The sequence below is a fragment of the Crinia signifera genome, chromosome 19, assembly GCF_055691185.1.
Source record: "Crinia signifera chromosome 19, ASM5569118v1, whole genome shotgun sequence".
NCBI classification, from domain to species: Eukaryota; Metazoa; Chordata; class Amphibia; order Anura; family Myobatrachidae; genus Crinia; species Crinia signifera.
The window spans coordinates 98,326,827-98,351,061 of NC_139226.1; the positions used below are offsets into that span (position 1 = coordinate 98,326,827).

Below are 24,235 nucleotides of genomic sequence, written 5' to 3' on the forward strand. Positions count from 1 at the left end.
CGCGAATCACAGCATTTTGCAATGAGAGGGCAGGGCTTACTAAAAGCGCCAATTTTTTTTTTGCAGGGGGAACCCCCCACAAAGATCCTGCATTTACCCCTAACAATGGTGCATTGTACTTGACAAACACACACACACACACACACACACACACACACACACACACACACACACACACATATACTGTATAAACATATTTGAATACATTTTATGTAACCACCTGTTTTTATTCCTTCTTCCCTGATTCTTGTGCAGCAATATTGTACTTGTTTTATATGTATAATAGGAAGTAAATCAATATTCACAGCAAGATGTAAACACTTTATTTCCTAATGAAGCTAAAAATTCATGCCAAATTATCTCCGCGAAAATCGCATCTGCAGACATCGGACATGATTTGTATCTCTGCCTTTAGGCAGCCAATTATTCTTCTTGTTTTCCCAGGAACAGGCGTCAAAGACATTAAGACGACATAACTAGTTAGGATCACAATTACATTTTATCACAATACTAATAATTGCAACCAGGCCTCCATTGTTCCGGCGTGCGTTTAATGTTGGGTTTGTTGGTAGGAGGCATCACAGTACACATGTAGTTCTACTTTGCTGAAGGAAGGACTGGAAGAATATCTGGGAATAGATAAATAACAATATGTTTTATTAATATGTTAGATTGCTATATGATCTAGATATAATAACACTGGGCCAGATGTAGCAAGCCTTGAAAAGAGACCCGGGGACAGATGTATCAAGCTTAATATAGAGAGTGATAAACAACCAGGAAATCAGCTCCCAACTGCAATGTTACAAACTGTGTTTGAAAAATGGCAGTTAGTAGCCGATGGTTGGTAGTTTATCACTCTCCACTCTGAGCTTAGTACATCTATTATTAAATATGACGTCCATGATATCACAGCAGCAGTGATAGAGAAGTAATAAAGAGGATTCCCTACTGTAAAATTCATTATTTTTGTTTTTTTAGATGTTATTCATCTCTTAACTCCGGGCCTGATCAGACCTGCACGCTAGGCTATGTATATTCGCTGCCTAGCAAGCAGGTAAATGTTGCCCTGACGAACGCACCCCCCCCCCCCCCCCCCGGCATGGGAATACACACACACTAGCATGTGAGGGGACGTGTACGCTTACACAGCCATTCTCCTGCGGCCACAAGCAGGAGAAATCTGGGGCTGCCGATCAGCAGTTATCTCCGCACAGCAGGCATCGGGGGAGAGAACCGGGATCCAGAGGGACCAGTAGTAGGTCACTCTGCTAGCTGCAGCTGCTGGAAGATTTTGGGATTTGGGTTTTTTCTATATTTTGGGATATTTGACATACATCAGTGAGATATCTTGGCAATGGGACTGAAGTCTAACCACAGAATGTATTTATGTTTCCTATACGCCTTCTATACATAGCATCAAGGTGCATTTTATGTCATATTTAAAATCATTTTTTGCATGAAGCAAAGTTTCTATATGTTGAACCATTAGAAAACAATCTCAGTCACGCTCCAAAAATGTTGGGATTTCGGAAAATTTCAGATTTGGGAAAATACAGATATGGGACAAAGGAGTCTATATACTGATTCTTGGAGAGAGATAAAGTGAGCAGAGATAAAGTACCGACTAGCTAGATCCTGTCATTTTTCAAACACAGCCTGTAACATAGCAATTAGCGGCTGATTGGCTGGAACTCTCCGTCAAAGTATTATCTCTGTCCACTTTATCTAAGGCTTAGTTCAAAAATAGTAGACTTGTATAGACAGTGGCAAACCTAATTTTTTGGGGAACCTGGAGTTTGAACTGTTATGGGGGCCCCTTTACAACCAACTCCTGCGTAGAGAGGGTTGCTCAGTCCAGGAGCCGGGAAGGGAAGAGGGTGCACTGGCTGACCCCTATCCTCCCTCCTCCACTGCACAGAAGCAGACAGAAGACACTGGCTGGTGTCTGTCTGTGGTGACCTCTCCAAAAATGGCCACCGCCTCAGAGGAGAGAGACACTAGAGGTCCAGCTGACCTCTAGTATCTGTCAGAGGAGCGCAGCGCCATAATGCGGTGGGTTGCATGTGTAAGGAACATTACTATAAGAAGAAATGTAGAACTCTTGTACAAATATAACAAATACCGTTAGCAGGATGCTGTTTTGGGCACCATGCTAGCCAGATACAGAGGCCATGGGGTAGCAACTCCATGCTCGCTTACTTTAAGGGAGATTATAGTAGGTAGTAGAATTTGCATGGTGTGCAGTTGAGGGGGCGTGTCTTGTCTAACCGCTTGTTGCAAGATATTTCTATACAACATTATTAAGTATACATTTTGGGGAATTTAGTATTGAAAATAACATTGCTTTCTGCATTATTGGATTTATTTGTTTGCAACTACAGTATTTGCTGTGATATTTTCATCTCACGGAGCACAATATGCATGGTAATAAATATGATGCCTATGCAATACATTTCAAATGCAATTTAACCATGTGTACATTTTTACTTCTATGAACATCTTTTGGTAAAAAAATGGAATTTAAAACATTGTGTTGTCCTTTTTGTGTAAAAACGACAAGGGCCAAGTGGTTCTTATGCTGCCATTGAATTCTATGTTTCTATTAAACTACTAAAAAAACATTCTTACTCTCATCCAAAGCTCACACTAAAAAGCATTAGCAGTCACTGAGATAAGAAGACCTTACACAGACTGTGTTCTATGCTGCATGGGGACTAATAGGGGTTGCTGAGAGTCAACATTAGGGACTGCTATGCCCAGACAGCAGTCATAGTAACTGCAGAAAAATCACAGATCTTGCAAATTCATTGCTGGTACACTGGGTGTAGTAAATAATCTGGGAGATTTGATTTATAATGCCGGGCAGCAGGAGATGTGTACTTCAAACAGGACACTCCCGCAGGATCCAGGAGGGTAGGCAACTATGGCCTTGCTCCCTTAATGAAAGCACCACTCATATATACTGTACCTGCTACTGTATATGGCAGGGCAGGGCAACACCGGCCCTCCAGATGTTAATGAACTACACATCCCAGCATGCCTTGCATCAGTTTCAGCATGGCCACAGAGTAAAACTAATGCAAAGCATCCTGGGATGTGTAGTTCATTAAAATCTGGAGGGCCGGTGTTGCCCAGCCCTGGTATATGGGATACAACTTTGTACAGAGAAAGCATTCGTTCTAGTAAGAGATGTTGAAATGTAAATGCAAGCCAATAAGTTAATATGAAGGTGGCGTATCTCTTTAATATAGTAAAACAATATACAGTAGAACATAAATTGCCATTATGCTGCATAGGGTCAGCAAAGTTAATACATCAAGGAAAGATAATATTTTATTTTTGGTATATATTCCAATTAAATTAAATTTTATCAATGTCCTGCACCCAACCTTAGAATTAGATGCTGTTCTTGGTGCAGAATACTTGAAAATAAACCTTCTATGACGTAAGATCGTATCTCCGGAGATATTCCCCTCATTACTAGCTTTGACAAGAGCTATGTATAGCCTCCGACGGCCAATTCCCAGTGCCCCATCACTTTGCACTGCTTGTTATGCCTTCCAAGCAGATCCTGTACGCTCTTCACCTGTAGTGGAAAGATATATAGAGTGTGGCGGAAATATCAGACAAAGTATATTCTGATCTGTGGCATTTCAGGTGGGGTTATAAGCTGTTAATTCTAAAGGTTACTTAGAAGAAATATGAAGACACAGTCATTTAATTGAAAAAAGTGGGTCATTATTATTCCATAGGTATTCTTGTACATTGTACCTGTACATGAGAGACTGCTGATTTTGTTACGGTGGCAATTCTGATTTTACTTCAGAGATATATTATGTTTTAGTAGACCTAAGTGAAGGAACGTTAGAAAAATGCATATACAATGCCAAAAAATAGGTTAGCATCAGAACTATCCCAGCAAAAGTGGTTTAAGAGACGAGGGGGCAGTTGTGGGGGCAAACTATGCAGATACCTAGGGCATTTGGAATGCCTAGGGGCCAGCTCAGCTTTACAGTGGTGGTTTTTCAGGGCTTTTGTGAGCTCTGCACTGGCTGCATGCCTTAGCTGAGTGCTACACCAGGGGGCGGCAGCACAGCTCATACAGCTATGTTCAAACAGCAGCAGCAGGAGCACTGGAGGCTGCCAGAAACAGAAATGGTGAAGTCGGAGCCAAGGCTGCCTGCCTGCCATTAACAAAAATGGCCACTGGTCCTGGAGGAAGGTTTCTAATTATGCGCAGCCATAGCAGCTCCTCCTTCCATGCCTTTGCATAGTCTGATTTTAGGCAACATGCCAGGCATTTTTTTAAATTAAAGTCAGCTAAGCATGTAGTGAGGGTTGCGGATCTGGCTGCAGTAAGGGGTGCTGGCACAGATAGGGGGTAGCATGTCAGCACCAGCCCTAGGCATAGGCAACCTAGGCAGCTCAATATTCAATATGCAACGGGGCAGCCAATGACCGTATCAGCCAGGGACTAATAATGAGTCAGACTGTACAGTACAGTATGCTGACAGCCATGGGTTGTAATGTAGAGGAAGAATGAGTTGGTTCGGCCGGAGGTGCTGGCTCTCTCTCCTGGTGCTGCCTCTCTTAGTGGGTCCTCTTCTGCAGTTACCTCTGGGGTATAGATCATTTTGTAAATATTCCCAGTGCAAAAAAAAGAAGCATGGAGGAGAAATCCTGCTTGCCAGCCTGGCACAGCTGAGCCAGCACTGTCACCTGTCTGCCTGTCAGTGGTAAAATATGTATACTGATTTTGTGTGTATGTGTGTGTATGTACCTTATAGACCAGATCTACACAATAGTGTAGTGAATGAAACAGTGGTGGCGCACAAATGGTGAAGTATGTTAAAATCAATTGGCTTCTACTTCAAACAATATCTCACAGATATGAAATTGTCAAAATATCACAAACTATGCATCAGTCTATACACATCAGTCCATACACAGGCTTAATGGCAGCTATAGCATCTATACTGGGATCCAGGCCACATAGTGGACTCCGTGACGTCACTATGGCAGCATATGTTGGTAATCTAAGTGAGGATGCAGGATTAAATCACCCGAATTGCATTATATTAGCCCCGCCTCCTCCCCACACACCCACCAATTGCAGCATTTAGGGGTAAAAAGAATGAAGCTCGGAGAAGTAGTATCTATCACCATAAAGAACATTATGTGCAAGGTGAAATGCACCAGCCAATCAGATCCAATATGTAAATTATACATGTTACCTTATACCACACATGACTACTATGGTGTAATTGCATTGCTATTATTAATCTGTTACATTCTCATGCATGCACAAGCAGTATTTACTAGGTATATTTATCAAAAGACCAAGTGCTCTATATTAATTAGCCAAACTTCTGTGGGAGCGGAGGACACCCCCTCAGGGGCTGGCCACATCCCTACACAAGGTTTCCTACCATGACATTTCCCCAGTGGGCTATGCATGCCCCAAATCCAACACTGAAGGGACCCTAAGCTAAGTATGGCCTTCAGTTTGGCCGCCATTCATGTTTGACATCAATGGTTATAGTGCAAGTAACCATTGATGGCAGCATAATATGCGATGGATAACAATCCCTTTTCTTTAATTAAATAGCCCGTGGGCCATTCAGAGCCTGGGGCGGAGCTCCATGGGTGTCAGGGGTGGAGCTCTGAGGAAAAAAATAAACTATTTGGTTATGCTGTGGCATTAACGTAGAGAGGAAGTGACCTGGTTCACCCCCATGGATGGCAAAAGTATTCTACATTGGCCAAAATCCACTAATAAATATGAATCATCGATGGTCGAGGGCCATCCTTACCCTATGCTTGCTATCACCCTGTGTTAGACTTCTGTATGTTTATTATAGCAACCACTGTTCTCAACTGTGCTTATAGATAGATATTGTCAGTGTATGTCTGATAGTTGTTGATAAAGTTTTTCAGGTACTTCCTGTTTTCTCTTCCTGGTTGTTATGCAGTAGCTGGTGATGCAGCAAGCAGAGTGCAGCATGTCATCCAAGTTATATGTTCATCATTAAACGTTCTTCTTGAAAATCTTACAGCATCTACTTGTTCTAAATGCGTTCCTGCTAACAGGTTATGGGCCCAGGACTGCAGAAAGAGAAGTAACAAGAGTCAAAAGCACTCAAACAGAAAGGCAGAACCCAGAAGAGACATGGCTGCTATTAACAGTGCCTCAGCCAAATTCACAGTGATGAATCTGACTAACCAGAACTACCAGACATGGAAATTCAAAGTAAAGATGCTGCTTATAAGAGAAGGTACGTGGAAATGCATACAAGAACCTAAACCTCACCCTGTCACAGAGGAATGGACTGAGAAAGATCAGAAAGCCCAGAGTACAATCTCTCTCAGTATAGATGATGATCAGATCGTGCATATATGTAACTGTGACAGTGCAAAAGATATGTGGGATGTGCTGCAGAAAGTACATGAGAGAGCAAATTTAAGCAATAAGCTATATTTAATCAGAAAGCTGTATCAGACTAAACTGCTTAAAGGCCAGGACATGCAGGATTATATAAGATGTACTCTAGAGATGGTAGAGCGTCTGCGTTGCATAGGAGAAGAAATAAAAGACTTTCATATAGCAGCCCTGCTACTCAGTGGTCTCCCAGATAGTTATGAGACACTTGTAACTGCGCTAGATGCCAGACCAGACGATGAACTTACATTAGAGTATGTGAAAGGCAAACTTGTGGATGAATATAAGCGCAAGACTGAGAGCACAAATAAGGATGAAGGATCCTTAGCAGAATCGGCATTAAAGGTGCAGAACTGTTTTAAGAAATCCACTCAGAGACATGAAACACGTGAATGTTTTGTATGTAAGAGACCTGGTCACATAAAGGCAGACTGCAGAGTTTGGAAAGCCAGAATGGATCAGTTAAAGAAACAAGATGCTAAGCAAAAAGCAAACAGTGCTATAAAGGAGCCAGGAAACACTTCTAATGCTGAATTTGCCTTTCATAGTAACAGCGGTACATCAGTGATAAATGCGTGGTGCATTGACTCAGGAGCTACAAGTCATATGACTAACGATAAAAATTTCTTCACTCAGTTGGACCAAAGTAATTCAGAAAGAATAGCTACAGCTAATGGACATTACATGGTTTCAGGAGGGATAGGGGAAGGTTATCTTTACTGTCCAGTCTCTCCAACATTTACCATAAAAATATTTATGAAGAATGTACTGTATGTGCCCAATCTTGACACTAACCTGCTATCAGTGAAAAAGCTCGCCAAGCAAGGACATATTGTGACATTTAAAGGTGACAAGTGTATTATTACAAATGGAAGCCACATTCTTGCAGAAGGAACTATCAAAGATGAGCTATATCAGTTAAAGTGCAGAGAAGTTGTTAATACCGCTAAGCAGGAGCATATTAACTGCATCCATGTATGGCACCGTCGTCTAGGGCACAGAAATCCAGAAGCAATAAGAAAACTAGCCCAAGAACAGCATGCAAATGGTATCAAAATTGATCCTTGCACACAAATGATGAAGTGTACCAGCTGCCTAAAAGGGAAAATGACAAGAAAACCTTTTCCAAAAGCAAGTAATAGTAGAGCTGAGAATTGTCTGGATATAATTCACACAGATGTATGTGGACCAATGAAAAATATGTCCCCAGGACAGAAAAGATATTTTCTTACATTCATTGATGATTACTCCAAATTCACAACTCTTTACCTGCTGCAAAGTAAGGATGAAGTCTCAGAAAAACTTGAAGAATATCTTGCCCAAGTAAACAACAAGTTCGGAAGATTTCCAAAAATAATGCGTGCAGATAATGGCACAGAATACAAGAGTGGCAAAACACAAACCATTCTGAAAAGACATGGAATTACATTCCAGACTACGGTACCGTATAATCCAGAGCAGAATGGTGTCGCTGAAAGAATAAATCGGACACTATGTGAAAGTGGGCGGAGCATGCTCTTTGATGCAGATTTGCCAGCAACTTACTGGGGAGAAGCAATCATGACAGCCTGTTATCTCCAAAATCGTTTATTAGGTAAAACAACTGAAAAGACTCCATATGAACTATGGAATGGAAAGAAGCCTGACCTGCATCATATTAAAATATTTGGAAGTAAAGCATTTGTACATGTTCCAAAGGAAAAGCGCTCAAAATGGGATGCTTGAGCAGAGGAAGGAGTGCTCGTAGGTTACAGTGAGTCTCAAAAGGGATACAGAATTATACATAAAGAAACCAACAAGGTGACAATAAGTAGAAGCGTTATAATTGATGAAAACTCAGTGTATCTTACATTTGAAGAAATGACACAGGCAGTGCAGCTTGAAGAACAACCACCGTCAGTAGAAGAAAACGATATTGAAGTTGCTATAAGTGATCCTGTTACTGCTGAAGAGGAAAGATTACCTCTACCTCCAGTCAGGAGTTCTACAAGGTGTAATAAGAATATTCCACCAAAGCGACTATCTTATCTTGCACGAACAGCACCAGAACCTGAACCAGAATCCTGGAAAGACATGCAAAAACTGCCCACTAATAAAAAGGAAAAATGGATTAAAGCAGCTGATGAAGAAATGGAATCTCTTAAACAGCTCCAGACATGGGAACTTACAGAGTTACCTGTAGGAAAACATGCAGTTGGATGTAAATGGGTTTTTAAAACCAAATATGACTCTGAAGGTAAAGTCCACAGATTTAAAGCAATATTAGTAGCAAAGGGCTATACTCAAAAATATGGTGAAGATTATGATGCAACTTTTGCACCAGTTGCGAAACAGAGTACTTTCAGAACCTTGATGGCCATAGCTGCTTTAAGAAATATGGAAGTAAGGCATTTTGACATTAAAACTGCTTTTCTCAATGGTGATATTGAAGAAGAATTGTACATGGCTCAGCCTGAAGGTTATATAGTAGAGGGCAAAGAGCATCTTGTCTGCAAATTACAAAAATCTCTCTATGGTCTCAAACAATCAGCAAGAGCATGGAATAGTAAAATAAATGAAGTTTTACTAAACGAAATGTTCACAAGAAGTAAGGCAGACTCATGCCTATACTCCAAGTTTGAAGATGGGAAGTGGATGTATCTACTCTTGTATGTGGATGATTTGATTATTGCCCATGAAGAAAATTAAGAAATCAAAAAGTTAAGTGAAGTTCTGAATTCACACTTTGAAACTAAAGATCTGGGAGAGGTGACATACTATCTAGGAATCCAGATACAGCGGAAAGAAGATGGAAGTTTTCTGCTCAATCAATCTGCTAAAATTACTAAAATTCTCAATCAGTTTAAAATGTCAGAGGCTAAAGGTGTGACTACGCCAATGGACGCAGCTTATCTCAAACTGGAAGGAGAAGATGATCTCTTGCCCAATAATGAACAATACAGACAAGCAGTGGGGGCACTTATATATGTGGCAACCACTACAAGGCCAGATATTTCAGTTGCCATGTCTCATCTTTGTAGGCGTGTGAGTAAACCTCGTCAAAGAGATTGGAATGCAATCAAGAGAGTCATGCAGTACCTTAAACACACACAGGACTTGAACCTGACATTGTCAGAAAAAGGAAATCTTGAATTGACAGGATATGTGGATTCAGATTGGGCAGGTGATTACAAGGATCGTAAGTCAACAAGTGGCTACTTGTTCAAGGTTGGAGACAGCCTAATATCATGGTCCAGCAAAAAGCAAATGTCAGTTGCCTTATCATCAACAGAAGTGGAATACATCTCAGCAGCTTATGCCAGTCAAGAAGTTGTTTGGTTACGTCAGTTACTACAGGATTTTGGAGAGTCAGTAGCAAAACCAACGATATTGTTTGAGGACAATAAGGGATGTATAAAACTTGCAAACAGTGAAAAGATAAATGCTAGAACCAAACATATTGATGTGAAGCATCATTATCTACGTGATCTTGTGGAGCAAAATGTAATTCTTCTTGAATATTGTGAGACTGACAATATGTTAGCTGATATTATGACAAAGCCAGTACCAAGGCCAAAGTTTGAGGATATCAGATCTAGAATGGGACTTGTTTGAGAAGCAGTAGTTGAGTGGGGGTGTTAGACTTCTGTATGTTTATTATAGCAACCACTGTTCTCAACTGTGCTTATAGATAGATATTGTCAGTGTATGTCTGATAGTTGTTGATAAAGTTTTTCAGGTACTTCCTGTTTTCTCTTCCTGGTTGTTATGCAGTAGCTGGTGATGCAGCAAGCAGAGTGCAGCATGTCATCCAAGTTATATGTTCATCATTAAACGTTTTTCTTGAAAATCTTACAGCATCTACTTGTTCTAAATGCGTTCCTGCTAACACCCTGCTTAAGCAGTAACCAACTCGGCGGTTTAATTACTAAGATTGAAATTCTATTGCTATTGCTATTGGAAACCAATCAGATTCTATCTATTATCTTCTAGAAGGTGCTAAATAGATAAGATGTAGATTCTTCGCTATGGATAACTTCCCATCTTTAATAGAACTCCTGTCTTAGTAAACAAAACCCTAAGGCTGTAACGCTAGTGCTGGTCAAGTATTTAAGGGGGACATATAATGTTCCCTCTAAGCTTTTTTTGTAGGGTGCTGCACCTTGCCCTTTTTAAAACCTCAACATGCACTCTTCCCTTTTTGTGTGGGGCATTGTGCGCTCTTACGCTGCCCCCCACCGCTCTTACATCCTGCTGAGAACTTTCGGAGTGTGCGGTCATGCGTAATGGGCATTATGGTGTGTGGTATAATGTGTAAGAGGCATTACAGTGTGCGCCATAATGTGTTATTGTCATTACGATAGAATATGTCATGGGCATAGCAGAGTATTACAATTTTTAAAGAGTGTTTTTTATATATGTCTGTTTCTAATGTAATATAAAAGGTGCCCTCCCGATTAAAAAAAGTGCCCTGCCTGGTGGTCAGCACCCTGCCCTACAAAAAAATCCTAGAGTGAACGCTAGACATACATACTTTTTAAAAGTATTACGTTTTTGTTTTTTTTAGAGACAGTACTCAGCATCAAATTGATGATGATGATGATGGAATATTTCCTGGCTTCAAAAATTGCTCGAAGCTATATAGATATAACTGCATATTTGCATAATATTTTTAGATCCCCATTTTTTATGATATACGGTCGAATCAACGTAAAGCTTACGTATTTTTTAATGTGTGAATGCAAAATTTACAATAAAGCCATATTTCACCTGAGACACTTATATTATGTTGAGTTTATTTTTATACTAGATCTTCCGCAGAACATGTAAACTATTTATAAATGGTATCTGTTTCTTTCCAAGACAACGAAAGTCGAATGCATTCTGCATATATAAATATACCTATTTGTTTCACTAGAGGTGATGTTTACTTTCAATGAATATTCAGAATGCATTATATTAAGCCATTTGCATTATCTTCTATTCTCCAGCCATTGTCATGCTATTCATGTGAGTATATCTAGCCGATATTTAAAAGCATGGGGAAATAGAGACATTGATTTGGAAATGCATTATGAATATGCAAAGCGAGACAGCATATGGACAGATAATTCTAACAAATTGGAAGCTCTGTAGCAAACGTAACATGACTAAGGACACAATTAAAGAAATCTGATTAAAATTCCCCATTGTGTTATTTGCTGAATATGGCAGCTATTCTCGGTAATTAGAAGTCATTTGGAATAATGTTTCATTCTGAGTCTAGAGCACGATCTATGTTTATGATATTTGAATAAAATTTACCTGAAACTGTCTATTTCTCGTTCCAACAATACATGTGGGACCACAAAAATGCTTCAGACTGACATAACAGAAAACTGTTATCGTGGTAAAGTTAGTGTCAAGTCATTATTTTACATACTGTGTTTGTGCGTGCAACTGGCAGGAGACTAGTGGATTTGTGTGTAGTCTCTTGGAGCCCCGAAACAGTAGGTGGTCCTACAGCATCTTGCCCACTGTTAAAACGGGTGGGACCAATAGGATGTGATTCTCAATGGATTGTGTCCCATTGGTTCTGCCCTCCATATGGACCTACAGATGGAACGCCTCTCAGCCAGCGCTGAGAATTGCCAGATCCCTTAGCTGGTGATTGTTTCAAACTTACGTGCATCCCCTTCAACACGACGGCGGGAAGCACCTTCCCTGCCCTTCTCCGATTCCGGGAGATGGGCAGGGATCGAGGGGATCTGGGGGCATCAGAGGAGCTGCAGCAGGCAGCAGAGGGTGGCTGAGGGCTCTGTCGAAACGGGGCACTCAAGCGTCTTGTGTGTGTGTGTCCTTCTGGCAGATGGCAGCGGTTGGCAATTAGATCATGATGGGAGCTTCTCCATCTGTATATGGCTTCTTCAAAAGAATACCACCAACTTTGAAACTTCAACAATCCTCCCATCCTGAACAGTGGTGAACAGCATCAAGATCAACTGAAAAGAGAATATTTCACCGCTCCTGACAATTGGGGATGCATAGATATATAGTAGGGTCATCCCGTAACAAATTAAGATGAGTCAATTACAAGGTCTCCGTCAATAGTGGGAAAATATTCCAAGCATGCCAATAAGATCAACACCAATGATTTCCAAGAACTCTTTTGTGGCTTCAAGGAGAGAAACCAGTTATTGGCAAGAGCCCCACAGTCTGCAAGGATAGAAAAAGGACTTTCCGCTTCGTCAATTCCAACATTGCATCGTTGCTTGAGATTATACAAGAGGCACTTCAGAATCAGAAATATCAACTGCAAATGCAGCTCAGGAACCAGTTTACAGAACAGATGAAACAGGAGACCACATTAGGATTTCAGCACCAGGGACAGCAGCTCCAATGACTTCAGCATCAACAACTGGACTAACAGAGAGCACCTGTGGAGAATGTAGACTAGATGGGCCAAATGTTTCTTATCTGACATCAATTTTCTATTTGGAAGGTCAGCAATGCAGGGCCCTGGACCCCAGAAAGCTACAGGCAGCAGTAAGCGATCTGGAGCCAGGAGGCTCCAGACACCAGTAAAGCATCATCAAACAACAGACAGGAAAGGTGTTAAACTGCAGTCTGGGGTCTGGGGACATCGCAGGCGCTGTCCGAATGTAACGTGGAGGAACAGAAAAGCATAACAAAGATCCAGAGCCCAAAACAGAGGAGAAGTTACAACTTTATTAAATGGTAAAGCAAAGGGGGGTAAGTCAGACCTTATTGCAAGGTTGCAAATTCGCAGGCTGGGTAATAATGAAACGGCTGCTCATGCGTATGGCTTGAGATGGGGTAAGATAAATGGGTAAGGGGGAGTGATGAGTAGGTGATAGGAAGAGAATGCATTTGAAGGGCTGCATAATTCCCCCACCAGTTCCCTTGCACCCACCTCCCCTGGATGTACCTGATCTTCAGCTCTTGCTCCTACTGCTGCTGAAGGGGGGCACGGGAAAGCAGCACAGCCACTGCCTAGGTGGCACTATTTAAAAAAAAATACAGACAAAAATTAAAAAGGGTGCAGTGTATTGCCTGGTACCCCAAGCAGCCAGGCCCGATAGCAATTGCATCCCTTGCACCGCCTGTGGTTACACCATGTCTTAAAACTGTGAAAACCAATTGACTTGTACCTCTGGGTGAGTCTTTTCCAATTTGTGTCTGAAAATGCTGTTGAACGCTAACTACAGGCTTTTTTGTATGCTCACCGCTAGTTGCCATTTTCCGATGTCTCCTAATGGATACTAGCAGAATCAACACAGAGCCAGCAGCTGGGAATTTAAACTTGAAAGATTTTGTTTCAAAGCACAAAACAAGACACACACATTACATTCACACACTGATGCTGGATCAAACATATGGGAGTCAATTCATGCATCAAATTAGCATATCTTAATATAAAACATTTTACACATATGAGAAATATAAAACATGCTTCTTAGTTACATGTAGTTTATATATATTGTATATATTGCTCAAATAATATATTTCACTATGGTATCCTGTTAGCAAACACATGAAGATGTACTGTAGTCTTTTGTTTATACAGTGTAATTTACCTCTATACGGGGGGGATAACAAATATATCGCCACATTGGGGCTGATGCATTTGGGATTATATCAAAAGATATAGAGAGGGCGCTCCGCGATGAGCTGACAGGTCAAGTAGCTGCTATTACAAAATACTGGGGGTAGTAACTCCCCCAGTGGAAAACATACAAGAAAGGAGGGGATGTAACAGCGCTGGTCACCGGATTCAAATGCTTAATACATTTTAATATTAATAATGCAATTGCATGGATAAGCTAAAATGAAATAGGGTAAAATAATACCATCAATAAAAATATAAACAATGTTTTGTTTAGGTATATTCACCCACTGGTATCACTTGGTTGCTGTGAGTCAGTTCTGGTACAAATGCCCATTCCTATTGGGCCCAATGGATTTTGACTGTCTGAATGGAAAAAGCTGCAGCTAAGCAGCGAAACGCGTCAAGGCTATCACCCCTGGACCCACCTCTGCTGTTCAGCTGAATACGTGAGTCCCCACCATTTCCATTCGGACAGTCCTCTATTTTTACTGTTCACACTGGGAGCCAAATTGACAAGAAACAGTGTGACAGAGGGACAGTCTAAGAAAAATGGGACTGTCCCGCAAAATCAGGACAGTTGGGTGGTACAGTATGTTATTCGCTTGGGGCCTGATTCTTGTTGGATGGGTAAGCTGCAATGATCACAGCTTACTGAGTGCCAGAGAGCCTGCTCCGCCACAGACCCGCATACCCAACGGCTTCACAAGTAAAAGTCAGTGGAAACTGAATTTGATTTGTGATCACCGTGATGAAGACAGGGACGTCAGATGCCTGCCCCGCCCACATTGTACTGCCTGCAATCCCATGGGAATGCCCAGCATTTTTATGGGGAAGCCCATGAAATGCTGGGCGTTCTGATGGGTGACCCCCGTCCCCTGCTGCAGACTGCCCCCGGCCCACCTCGATCCCTGCAAATGGCTCGGCGACTATGCAAGTTGCCAGAGTCATTCGCAAAGGGGAGCGGCGCATGTGCATAATATTTCATGCACATGCGCAGCCCCCAAACCATCAGAACAGGGCCAAATTTGGCCCCGTCCGAACAAATCAGAATAACCCCTTTGGGTACTCCTTTTCTCCCTAGATGCTGCAGTCCTAAGGTGCCCATACACTAGTAAGATTTATCTTCAGATCTGGCTGGTTGGAACAAAAACATGGTTATGGATGAGTGACAGTTTGTCAGTTTTCCTGCAATTCCAAGCAAATGGTCAAATGTCATTTGCTCTCGTCCATAACCAGGTTTTTGTTCAAACCAGCCAGATCTGAAGATAAATCTGCGTGTGTATAGCCACCTTTACACAGACCTTTAAATCACCCAGGACCACCTATCCTATAATCATAGGATCACTTCCTGTCATGAACAATCCCCAGCATTCAAAAGTAATGCGGGGTACACACCAGGACGACCCGCTGCAGCAGGTAGGATCTCACTAACGACCGACCGACCCGCGGGACCGCGCATCGGATCGGTATCGGTCCACACCAGGTCAGAAAAGGGCCCAATCAGCACACAATCTACATCCAATTGATCGGAATTGGATCGAGATTGTGGGGATCGGGCCCTAGTCGTCCTGGTGTGTACCCAGCATTAGACACACACAGTAAGGAAAATACGGCATTTCATTTGTAAACCCACATTCATGAAATATTTGTAATAGTACATTGCTGCTATGCCCGGCTGTATAAACTAGAAGTTGAAATGCAGGATCACACTTTAACCACTAAAAGCATTCTAAGCACAATAGGAAACATTTATATATCAAATGCTGCAATATTGCTGTACGTACAGATTTGGATCAAAAAGTGCTCTACAAATCTCTCGTTTAATCCAGGTATTATATTATGTGGCCAGGCCGCTGTTTGCTGCACAAATTGTTCTTGTTGCGCCTAAATTGTTTTGAGGTCTGTAGCGTGTTCCTGCATTATGTTTTTTAGTTTATATATTCAGTCACAGCAGTGAAAAAGCTTTCTACATATCTCTGATTTGGGTGCGTTATCAAAATGTATTTTCCCATTTCTGTATGAAGTATTGTGTATTGGGATGGTATGCGCCACTAAGGGCCCATGCAGAGTTGGATGCAAGCTCAACGGGGGGAGGGGTTAGAGGGACAGTATGGATACAGGAGCTTCTACAGGTACCTTGGGCCTTGGTCATGTAGGACTTTGAAACCCTGTAAATTAATTTTGAAGATGATTCACCATTGTATAGGCAGCCAGTAAAGGCAATTATTCAGTATCCCAATCGCACACTGAGTGAGAAATAACTATATAATACTAGTACTAGTATTATCTGATTATTATGTAGTTATTTCTCACTCAGTGTGCAATTGGGGTACAAAATGTTTTTTCCTAACCAGAATTACCCCTCCCTTTTGGCACCTGAATGACATCACAATCTGATATCAATCAGATTGTAGACATTTTGTATTTTAATCACACCTTTCACTTTCTAACATAGCACTTATGTGCTTCTTATTAACCCCTACTAATTTTCATTTGTATGCTGCCCTGGAGTGATCAGCCTGTGCCGGCATGATGGGTTCCCACACCCCAGACCCATACCCAGTATTAGGGTCCCCCAGTGACACAGAGACGCCTTGATGTACAGCCTGGGGGCTTAGCCCTATATCTGCAGGCATATGCAACCAAGATCTCTGTATTATCTGATTAGTATGTGGATATTTCTTACTCAGGGGCAGATTTATTAAGCTTGGAGAAGAGATAAACTGGAGATAAAGCTGAGAAAAGGTAAAAGGAGATAAATCACCAGCCAATCAGCTGTGTTTGAAAAAGACAGTTGGGAGTTGATTGGCTGATGCGTTATCTCCTTTTACCTTTTCTCCGCTTTATCTCCAGTTTATCTCTTCTCCAAGCTTAATAAATCTGCCCCTCAGTGTGCAATTGGGATACAAAATGTTTTTTCCTAACCAGAATAACCCCTCCCTTTTGGCACCTGAGTGACATCACATCTGATTGAGCAGCTTGCCAATAAATGTGTTGTGAAGGCAATTATTCACCCAGAGTGCCATACATGCTACTCTCCAATGTTACCATCAGTAAATTAAGGTTTCAGACAATAAAACATGGTTTAAAATCAAACAGAACTATTTGCGATGGATCTTATAAAATTATAATTTTTGGTCAATTTTCAATCCTTTTTAAGATCCAATTTACATAGCACACACCATAGAAATATCACTGTTTTCCAATGGTTTATTCCAGTCAAATTTGATTTTTGGTTCAGTTTACCTATTTTTACTTTTAGTAGCTCTCCTACATGCAAAATTAGCGTAAGTCCCCACAAAGATGATATTCACAGCATCTTTTTTGCTACTGTATGTGAAAAATTCTGTAGAGACTTGTAAGGTGCATTAGCTCCACCACAGGCATGAGGGGAGTTGTTCTGGTTGATTCGCAAGGCTGTGAATTTGCAGACTTAGGAGTCGACCAAACCCTGCCTTGTGAATGGTGGCCTAGCCACCACCCATTTGCAAGGGCGATTTGCATGCAGGGCATGTGAATAGATAACATCCATTCGCAGGCCGGGGAGGACCTCCTACATCTTTAGATGGTCGCCGACCATCGAAAGATGTGGTGTGTGCATGCATATGTAAGGTTGCTCTAAGCAACCTTACATATGCATGTATGATTGGGGGAAGTGGGCAGGCAGCTGACATTTGTTAATGTCAGCTGCCCGCCCCCTGCGTTTGCGTCATGGCCTCATTACCAGGAGAATGCCCTGTGTTCTCATGGGAACGCCCATGAAATGCTGGGTGTTCCCATATGGTTACAAGGCTGCCCGGTGCCCCATGCACCTCTCCGCCCCACGCCCGCTATGTTGGGTGCCTGCAACAAGTCGGCGCTGCCAATGGCATAGCCTCCAACATTTGAAGATAAGAAATCGGTACAAATTCAGTAAGGGGGCATGGCCATGAACAAAGGGGCATGGCCATGGGCAAAAAGGGTGTAATCACGTCCCCTTTCTGAACGTGTACTGTGCACCAACTACTACACGTATCATGCAGCTCATGTCACATAGTGGCTCGGTGGGCTGCTGGCATATTAACTTAGTATATTTAACTGTGGCAGGCTCTGGATGGCGACCGCAGCGTAGATGTCAGTGGAAAGCATCATCCCCCTCATGCTCGCCGGGCAGTGGCCACCGCACCCCTCTCTCCCTCATAGAGATCACGCCCTGAGTTCTCAGTCTGCGCAGATAGTGAGGGCAGAGAGACATCCTTCCCCTGAGTGCGCAGGGTGCGGTGATGGCGCGTGACATCATGATGCCATGCAATGCCCGCAATGCACTCATGGGAACGGAAGGGGAGACGGGAGAGCTGGCGCACCATTGCAGCAAGCACACGGAACGGGGCCCAGGAACTCAGACAGCAAGGAGGAGGAATGATTTTGTGGCGCAGTGAGTGACAGAAGAGCGGTACAATCAGTACAAACTGTATTTGCCGGTACAGACTGCTAAAAACGGTACTGTACTGGCAAAATCAGTAAAGTTGTAGGGTATGCAATGGCAGTACCCGGACCGCCCTTCTCAGGGCGCTGGGGAACCCAGCTGCGAGAGCGCCGCCGCACACATGTCAGTCCTGGGGACAATAACCTGGAGTGGATCTTCCACATTACTTACATGAGTAAAGATGCTGTCCCTGCCACAATAGCTAATGAGCTAAAATCACTCTTTAGGGGGTTTCCAAATCAAATATTTGGAAACCCCCTAAAGAAATTGCACATTTGCCACTGGTTCAGATGCACAAAATTTGGGTGGAGAACTGAACCATACATACTGTATCTATTAGGGATGCAGCTGTATTCCACTCAGGCAAGACGCCAAGAAGGGAGATTGAGTGGTATGGATGAATTGGACGAGGGCTCTTTTTCTTTATTTACAGACCAGTAACTTACCTAGGACCCTAGTTGGATCTATCTTGCCACTGTCACATACATATTGCATCTTTCAGTAAATTCCTGTCTCCCTCGTTTGGTCCTTTAATATTTAAAAATCAGTATTGTCCGGGTTAGCCTGGATGCTTGTTATGTTGCACATGACTTGGCTTCCAAACAATGCTGTCTACTTTGTTTATCTGTGTTGTGTCCTATTCTGCTCCATTTAGAGCAATTCAATGTATGTTGCTGATGGGTATTGATTCATTTGTGACATTTACATCCATCATGTAGGAAATGATTAGAAAAGGCTTGAGACTGTGTCTTGTTTTTATGGGTTGATAGCTGCAGAAAAAGCATATTCAATATTGATTCAGAGTCTCCTCATTTCGTCTGATTTATAATTCTTGGTTAGGTTGGTGGTAGCAGCAATTAGGGAAACATTCATTTTTAAAATGAAAACTTAAATTGCACATCCTAAGCGTTCCGTTAGAAGTGGCAATAATCTCTTTAGTAATTGATATAATATAAATCCAATTAGTTTATGTATTGGAGGAGGACTTCCATCATGTTTCATAACCTAATAATAGTAAAGTAAAAAATAAAAATCAATAACGTAGGAAGGTTCTTTAATTATCAGCAGAATCTGGAAAATCTGCTTTAGTGACTATTAATTTGTAACCAGTTTAAGATCCCGGACAAAGAGCTTTTAGGTACAATATTCTGCAATAAAAAAAAAGAACTGAATAGACGAGTAAGAAAATGCAATTTTGTGTAATGTAATTTGAATAAAAGCGATCTTACTGATTTTCCCATTTATTCCTCATGCATTTCTAAGTTTATGTATTTAAGCCTTGTTGTGTGATCTGATTGCTTAGATCCGCTAAGTACTTGTTCCCATTGCGGTCTGGCTGCACTAATATGCAACATGCAACTTTTAAATCTCATTTATGAAAATGCTATTGTCCCATAGATTGTTCTTTGCTATATACTTGTCTACCTTTGTGGTATCCTCCTGGTCTCCCAGGGATTCTCCTGGAGAGGAGACAGTTCAGGAGGGTGGAGGGGTTGGGGCTGGCTTGTGTCATTGATAAGTCCTGCCCTTATCATGGCAAAATGGCACAATTCATGAGTTAATGGGTATGAGATGGGGCTAAATGCAGGGCCGTCTTAACAGCATTGTAGGCCCTGGACAAAGCAATCCATTTGGGTCCCCTCCACATCCATTCACAGGAAACAAATTGAAGTAAAAACAAATCATTACACACACCTCCTGTGGTCCAGTGCCATCTCTCCACTTGCTTTCATACAGTGAATGGCTATCAGAACTCTGATTGGAGGATAGCTAAAGCCATCCACCAATCAGCATGTTGATAGCATTCTCTGTCTGGCTGCAGGCTGAGAGGCAGGTAGAGAATGCTGGACTCAGATTGGTGGATAGCTACAGCCATTCAGCATGCTGGGAAGCAGGAAGAGAATGCTACTTGGTCACCCTGATTGTGTTTCATTAACTACTACCTTCCAAGAAGCTAAGGAGGCAGATACCCACAACCCATTTCATCCCAGTTCGAAGGCCCCTAGAATTGGCAGCTGCCCATTATGCCCATACTTTAAGATGGCCCTTGCAAAATGATGCTCAATGGGCAGGATGTGAGAGATTTGGTCATTCTTGGGTGCGAAGGACTACCTGAAAAAACAGGAGTTGCGGGAGAGTTGGCAAATATGACCTACTTGCAGATCCCCTTTACCTTTTTGCTTAGTAATGCCTTGGCTGCTCAATGATATTCCCATTTATTTTTTACTTTTGTAGAAGTGTGCTTCTGTAATATTTTCTTGATGTGTATAGATGATAAGAGGTCACAATGAATAATGGTTCTGTTGAATGCTGGGAACACACTACGATGTAGAGCCATATTTCCTCAACCTCATCTATATTATTATACTGCTACTGTAAATACTCTGTTCAAGTTATAAAAACCAGAACCCTGCAAGGTGATTGGTCCAGACCATAAAGGGAAATGCACTGAAAGCCACGGTTACTGTAAGTACAGTATAATGGTTGTTGTCCTTGTAGACAATTGCTTATAAAGAATCTGTTTGAATAATCTAAAACCCAGAATATTTTAAGTTTGAGCTCCTCTTATCAAATTAAAACATAAGGGCATTTTGGCAAATTCTATACATTATCAGGAAGCTGCGCACATGCAGGACCCATTCTGTGCATGTGCGGGAATTGTCAGGAACACAGTTTCCTTGGCATCACAATGCCCAGTGTGACTACAAATCTGAGTAAAGCATTTCAGCACTCCAGACAGCTCCATCTTCACTACTGATCGTAGCTCAACAACTGTACTGTTCACCTTCTGAAATTTTAATTCTACTTCCAAACTCTGCCCTATCTCTTCCGTCTTCCGGCTTTCCATCAAGGCCTCACCACGCAACACACTCTGCACAGGCTACAACCAGGTCACAGTGCCAAGTGTGTCTGGAGCCTCTATTTATAATCTAAGTGGTCCAAACCTCTCTACTGTATATCTCTTCCCTTCCCAAATCATGACCTGTTTTACTAGTCACTGCTGTGCTTGATTCACAGGACACTACTCTGTCTCGTTACACTAGATCCTAGCACTCTTAATGGGAGATGCATCCTTGCTAGCTCTCCAGGAGAAGCCCAAAGAGGAGATTCAGATGACCACTTAAGGGGAGGGTCTGGGTTATTTGCATCAATAATATTGCATACAGTATCTAATATCACAATGCAAATTAACTGATATTATCAGTTTACAATCACATTTAAAATGAAAATTGTAATAAATATTCTCTCTCCATTCGCTTAACCTCCCTCTTAAACCAACCAGTTTTTGCTCACTGCCTCAACCCACACAAAAAGGACAGTGACACCCATTATAGATATGCTCAGGGACAGACTGGGGCTGCTTTGCATACACCAGGCAGCAGTGGTAGAATTTTCCTATGGCTACAGTACTGCAGCCCCTCCTCTCCTCCCCAATAAAATCTACTGATGAGCCAGTTGCAGTCTGTGATGGCACTGCCTTCACTGTGACTGGCAGTGACTTCCTGTTGCCATTACTAGTCACCAGCAGGACAGGCAGTCTGATTGGAAGGTTTTTCCGCTCTCTGGGACTGCCAGATTGGACATGCGATTAACAGAGAACTGCCTTCTCGTGGGAAGCCACTACCTGCCTCATTGTCAGCCCTAACTGGCTTCTATGGGCTGCTGATAATGCAGTTCATAGAAGCTGAAGTCTTGTGCATGCACAGTGCAAGTAACTGCCAGATCTATTATGCAGGTGCCAATACCTGGCTGGCGGTGGCTGGTGGTCTCCTCTCTGGGCATGCTCTGGTCTCCTCCTGCAAGAAGATAGAAGCCATTGCTGCCCCTGAGTAAGATTTAAAACACTTCTTTAAACCAAAACAGCATTTACTGCATTGTCCATCAGGGATGCAGGCTGTGAATGTGGTGAGACCCTTGGAAGTACCGTTGTTGGAAAAACTTTTCTCATATGGGGGCAGATGTATTAACTCCTTCAGTGGTGGTATTTTTTTGGGAGCGCTCCCCACTGGGTGAGTTTTTTATGGGGAGTGCTCCCTTAAAAAAACCCCACCACTGCCTCCCTGAGTCCGGGCAGCGCCGCTGCACTATCAATCAGCGGCTGCCCATACCTGCGCCCCCCCACTCCGCGTCCCTGTCCCCGGCAGCTGGCTTGTCATAAGCCGGCGCCGGGGACTTCGTACAAAACCCGGAGGGGAGGGGGGAGGAGGAGGGAGCCGGAGGCGCCGCAGAGGGCAGGGAGCCGGGCAGCGCTGAAGCTGTCTGAGTTCAGTGATTGAACTCAGCTGCACTGCCGGGCTGTGCTGGGCACTGAGGCACAGCCCGGAAAATTCTCAGGCTAGCCACTGAAGGGGTTAAGCCTAGCAAAGAGAACTGGAGATAACGTTGAGATAAAGTGGAAGTAGATGATGCACCAGCCAATCAGCTGTGTTTGAAATATGACACTTGGGAGTTGATTGACTGGAACGTTTTTCCTTCCACTTTTTCTCAACTTTATCTCCAGTTTATCTCTTTTCCAGGCTTAATACATACACCCCATTAAAAGCTGTGTTACAGATAAGCTTGCTCAAGAGCGTAATGCTATGTCAGAATCAGGTTGTGGGTGTGTGCTAGTCCTTGACCACTGAGTAGCAAGTTATGTGACTCCTGCCACCAGAGATTATTAAAGTAATTACAGTTGTGAGTATGTTTATATATATATATACACAGTACTATATGTAACAAGTTACAGAGGTGGTTATATGCATTGTACAAAATGCGTTTAAAGGGCCATACAGTATATAGTACTTTTGGTTTTGTTTAAAACATAAAATTAAAAAAAATTATCAATAAAGATAAACATACTCATTAGTGTTTTAAAAATAATAGCTTATTAAGGATTGAATGTTATCCTCACAGCATCACAACAAAGAACATGCAGAGATACAAAGCTTTAATGAGGAAGAAGTCCCTAGAAAATGTATTTCTGTGCTGTTCCCACTGGGCTTACAAAAAGTGTAACAACTGGAAACATGAAGTGTCTTCACCTTGCAGGTTGCGGTGTCACACAGCAGGAAGCGGCTGAGGTGTTACAGATACCAACAGCAGCGTCTTCCGAGAGCTGAGAGTGAAGCAGAGGAAGAATTTTCTGGTGAGTGTATCCTTTTATCAAAATTAAATGTAACACTTTACTTTTAAAGTGTCTTATACTGTACTCTGTGTAATAATTACACTTCCACAGGCCAAAGTGTGCTGCTTTCTGATGATTTGCCATTCCATATAAAATTTCCAAATGCATACCTCCCAACATGACCCTCTCCAGGAGGGACACAGTGCTCTGTTCCTGGACTTCCCTGGTAATGTATGATTGCCATCAGCTGTGTTCAAACACCTTTCTTATCAATTAACCTGTTTAAAATAGGTGATGGCAATCGTAAATTATGAGGGAAGTCCAAAAACAGAGCATTGTGTCCCTCCTGGAATGGGTCATGTTGGGAGGTATGCAAATGGGATGCGGTGACAATAACAGCTGTCAGGTGACTGGCTAGGGAGAAATACTGAGCAGATGACCAAGGAGAATGGAGACGTGGTGTAGGGTGAGAGCTGGTAGACTTTTTATAATGAAGTGGGTTCTCAAAGATGGAAGCATTATGTCCAAAATCTTGGAGATGGTAATGGGAAGAAGTAATCAGCTGGGAGGAGGGAAATGGGTGGGTGGGAGTGTGAAGGAAGATACGGTCACAAATGTAAGTGAGGGGTCATA

General features: G+C 42.3%; 1 protein-coding gene across 1 annotated transcript in view; it reads right to left on the bottom strand.

Moving 5' to 3' along the window:
• Positions 1-392: 392 nt before the first annotated feature.
• Positions 393-24,235, bottom strand: part of LOC146041947 (uncharacterized) — a 68,313-nt gene continuing 44,470 nt past the window's right edge. The window contains exon 3 of the mRNA XM_083161820.1: positions 393-629. Coding sequence (XP_083017946.1) covers positions 551-629 — 79 coding nt within the window. The 3' untranslated portion in view covers positions 393-550. The remainder of the gene's footprint in view (positions 630-24,235) is intronic.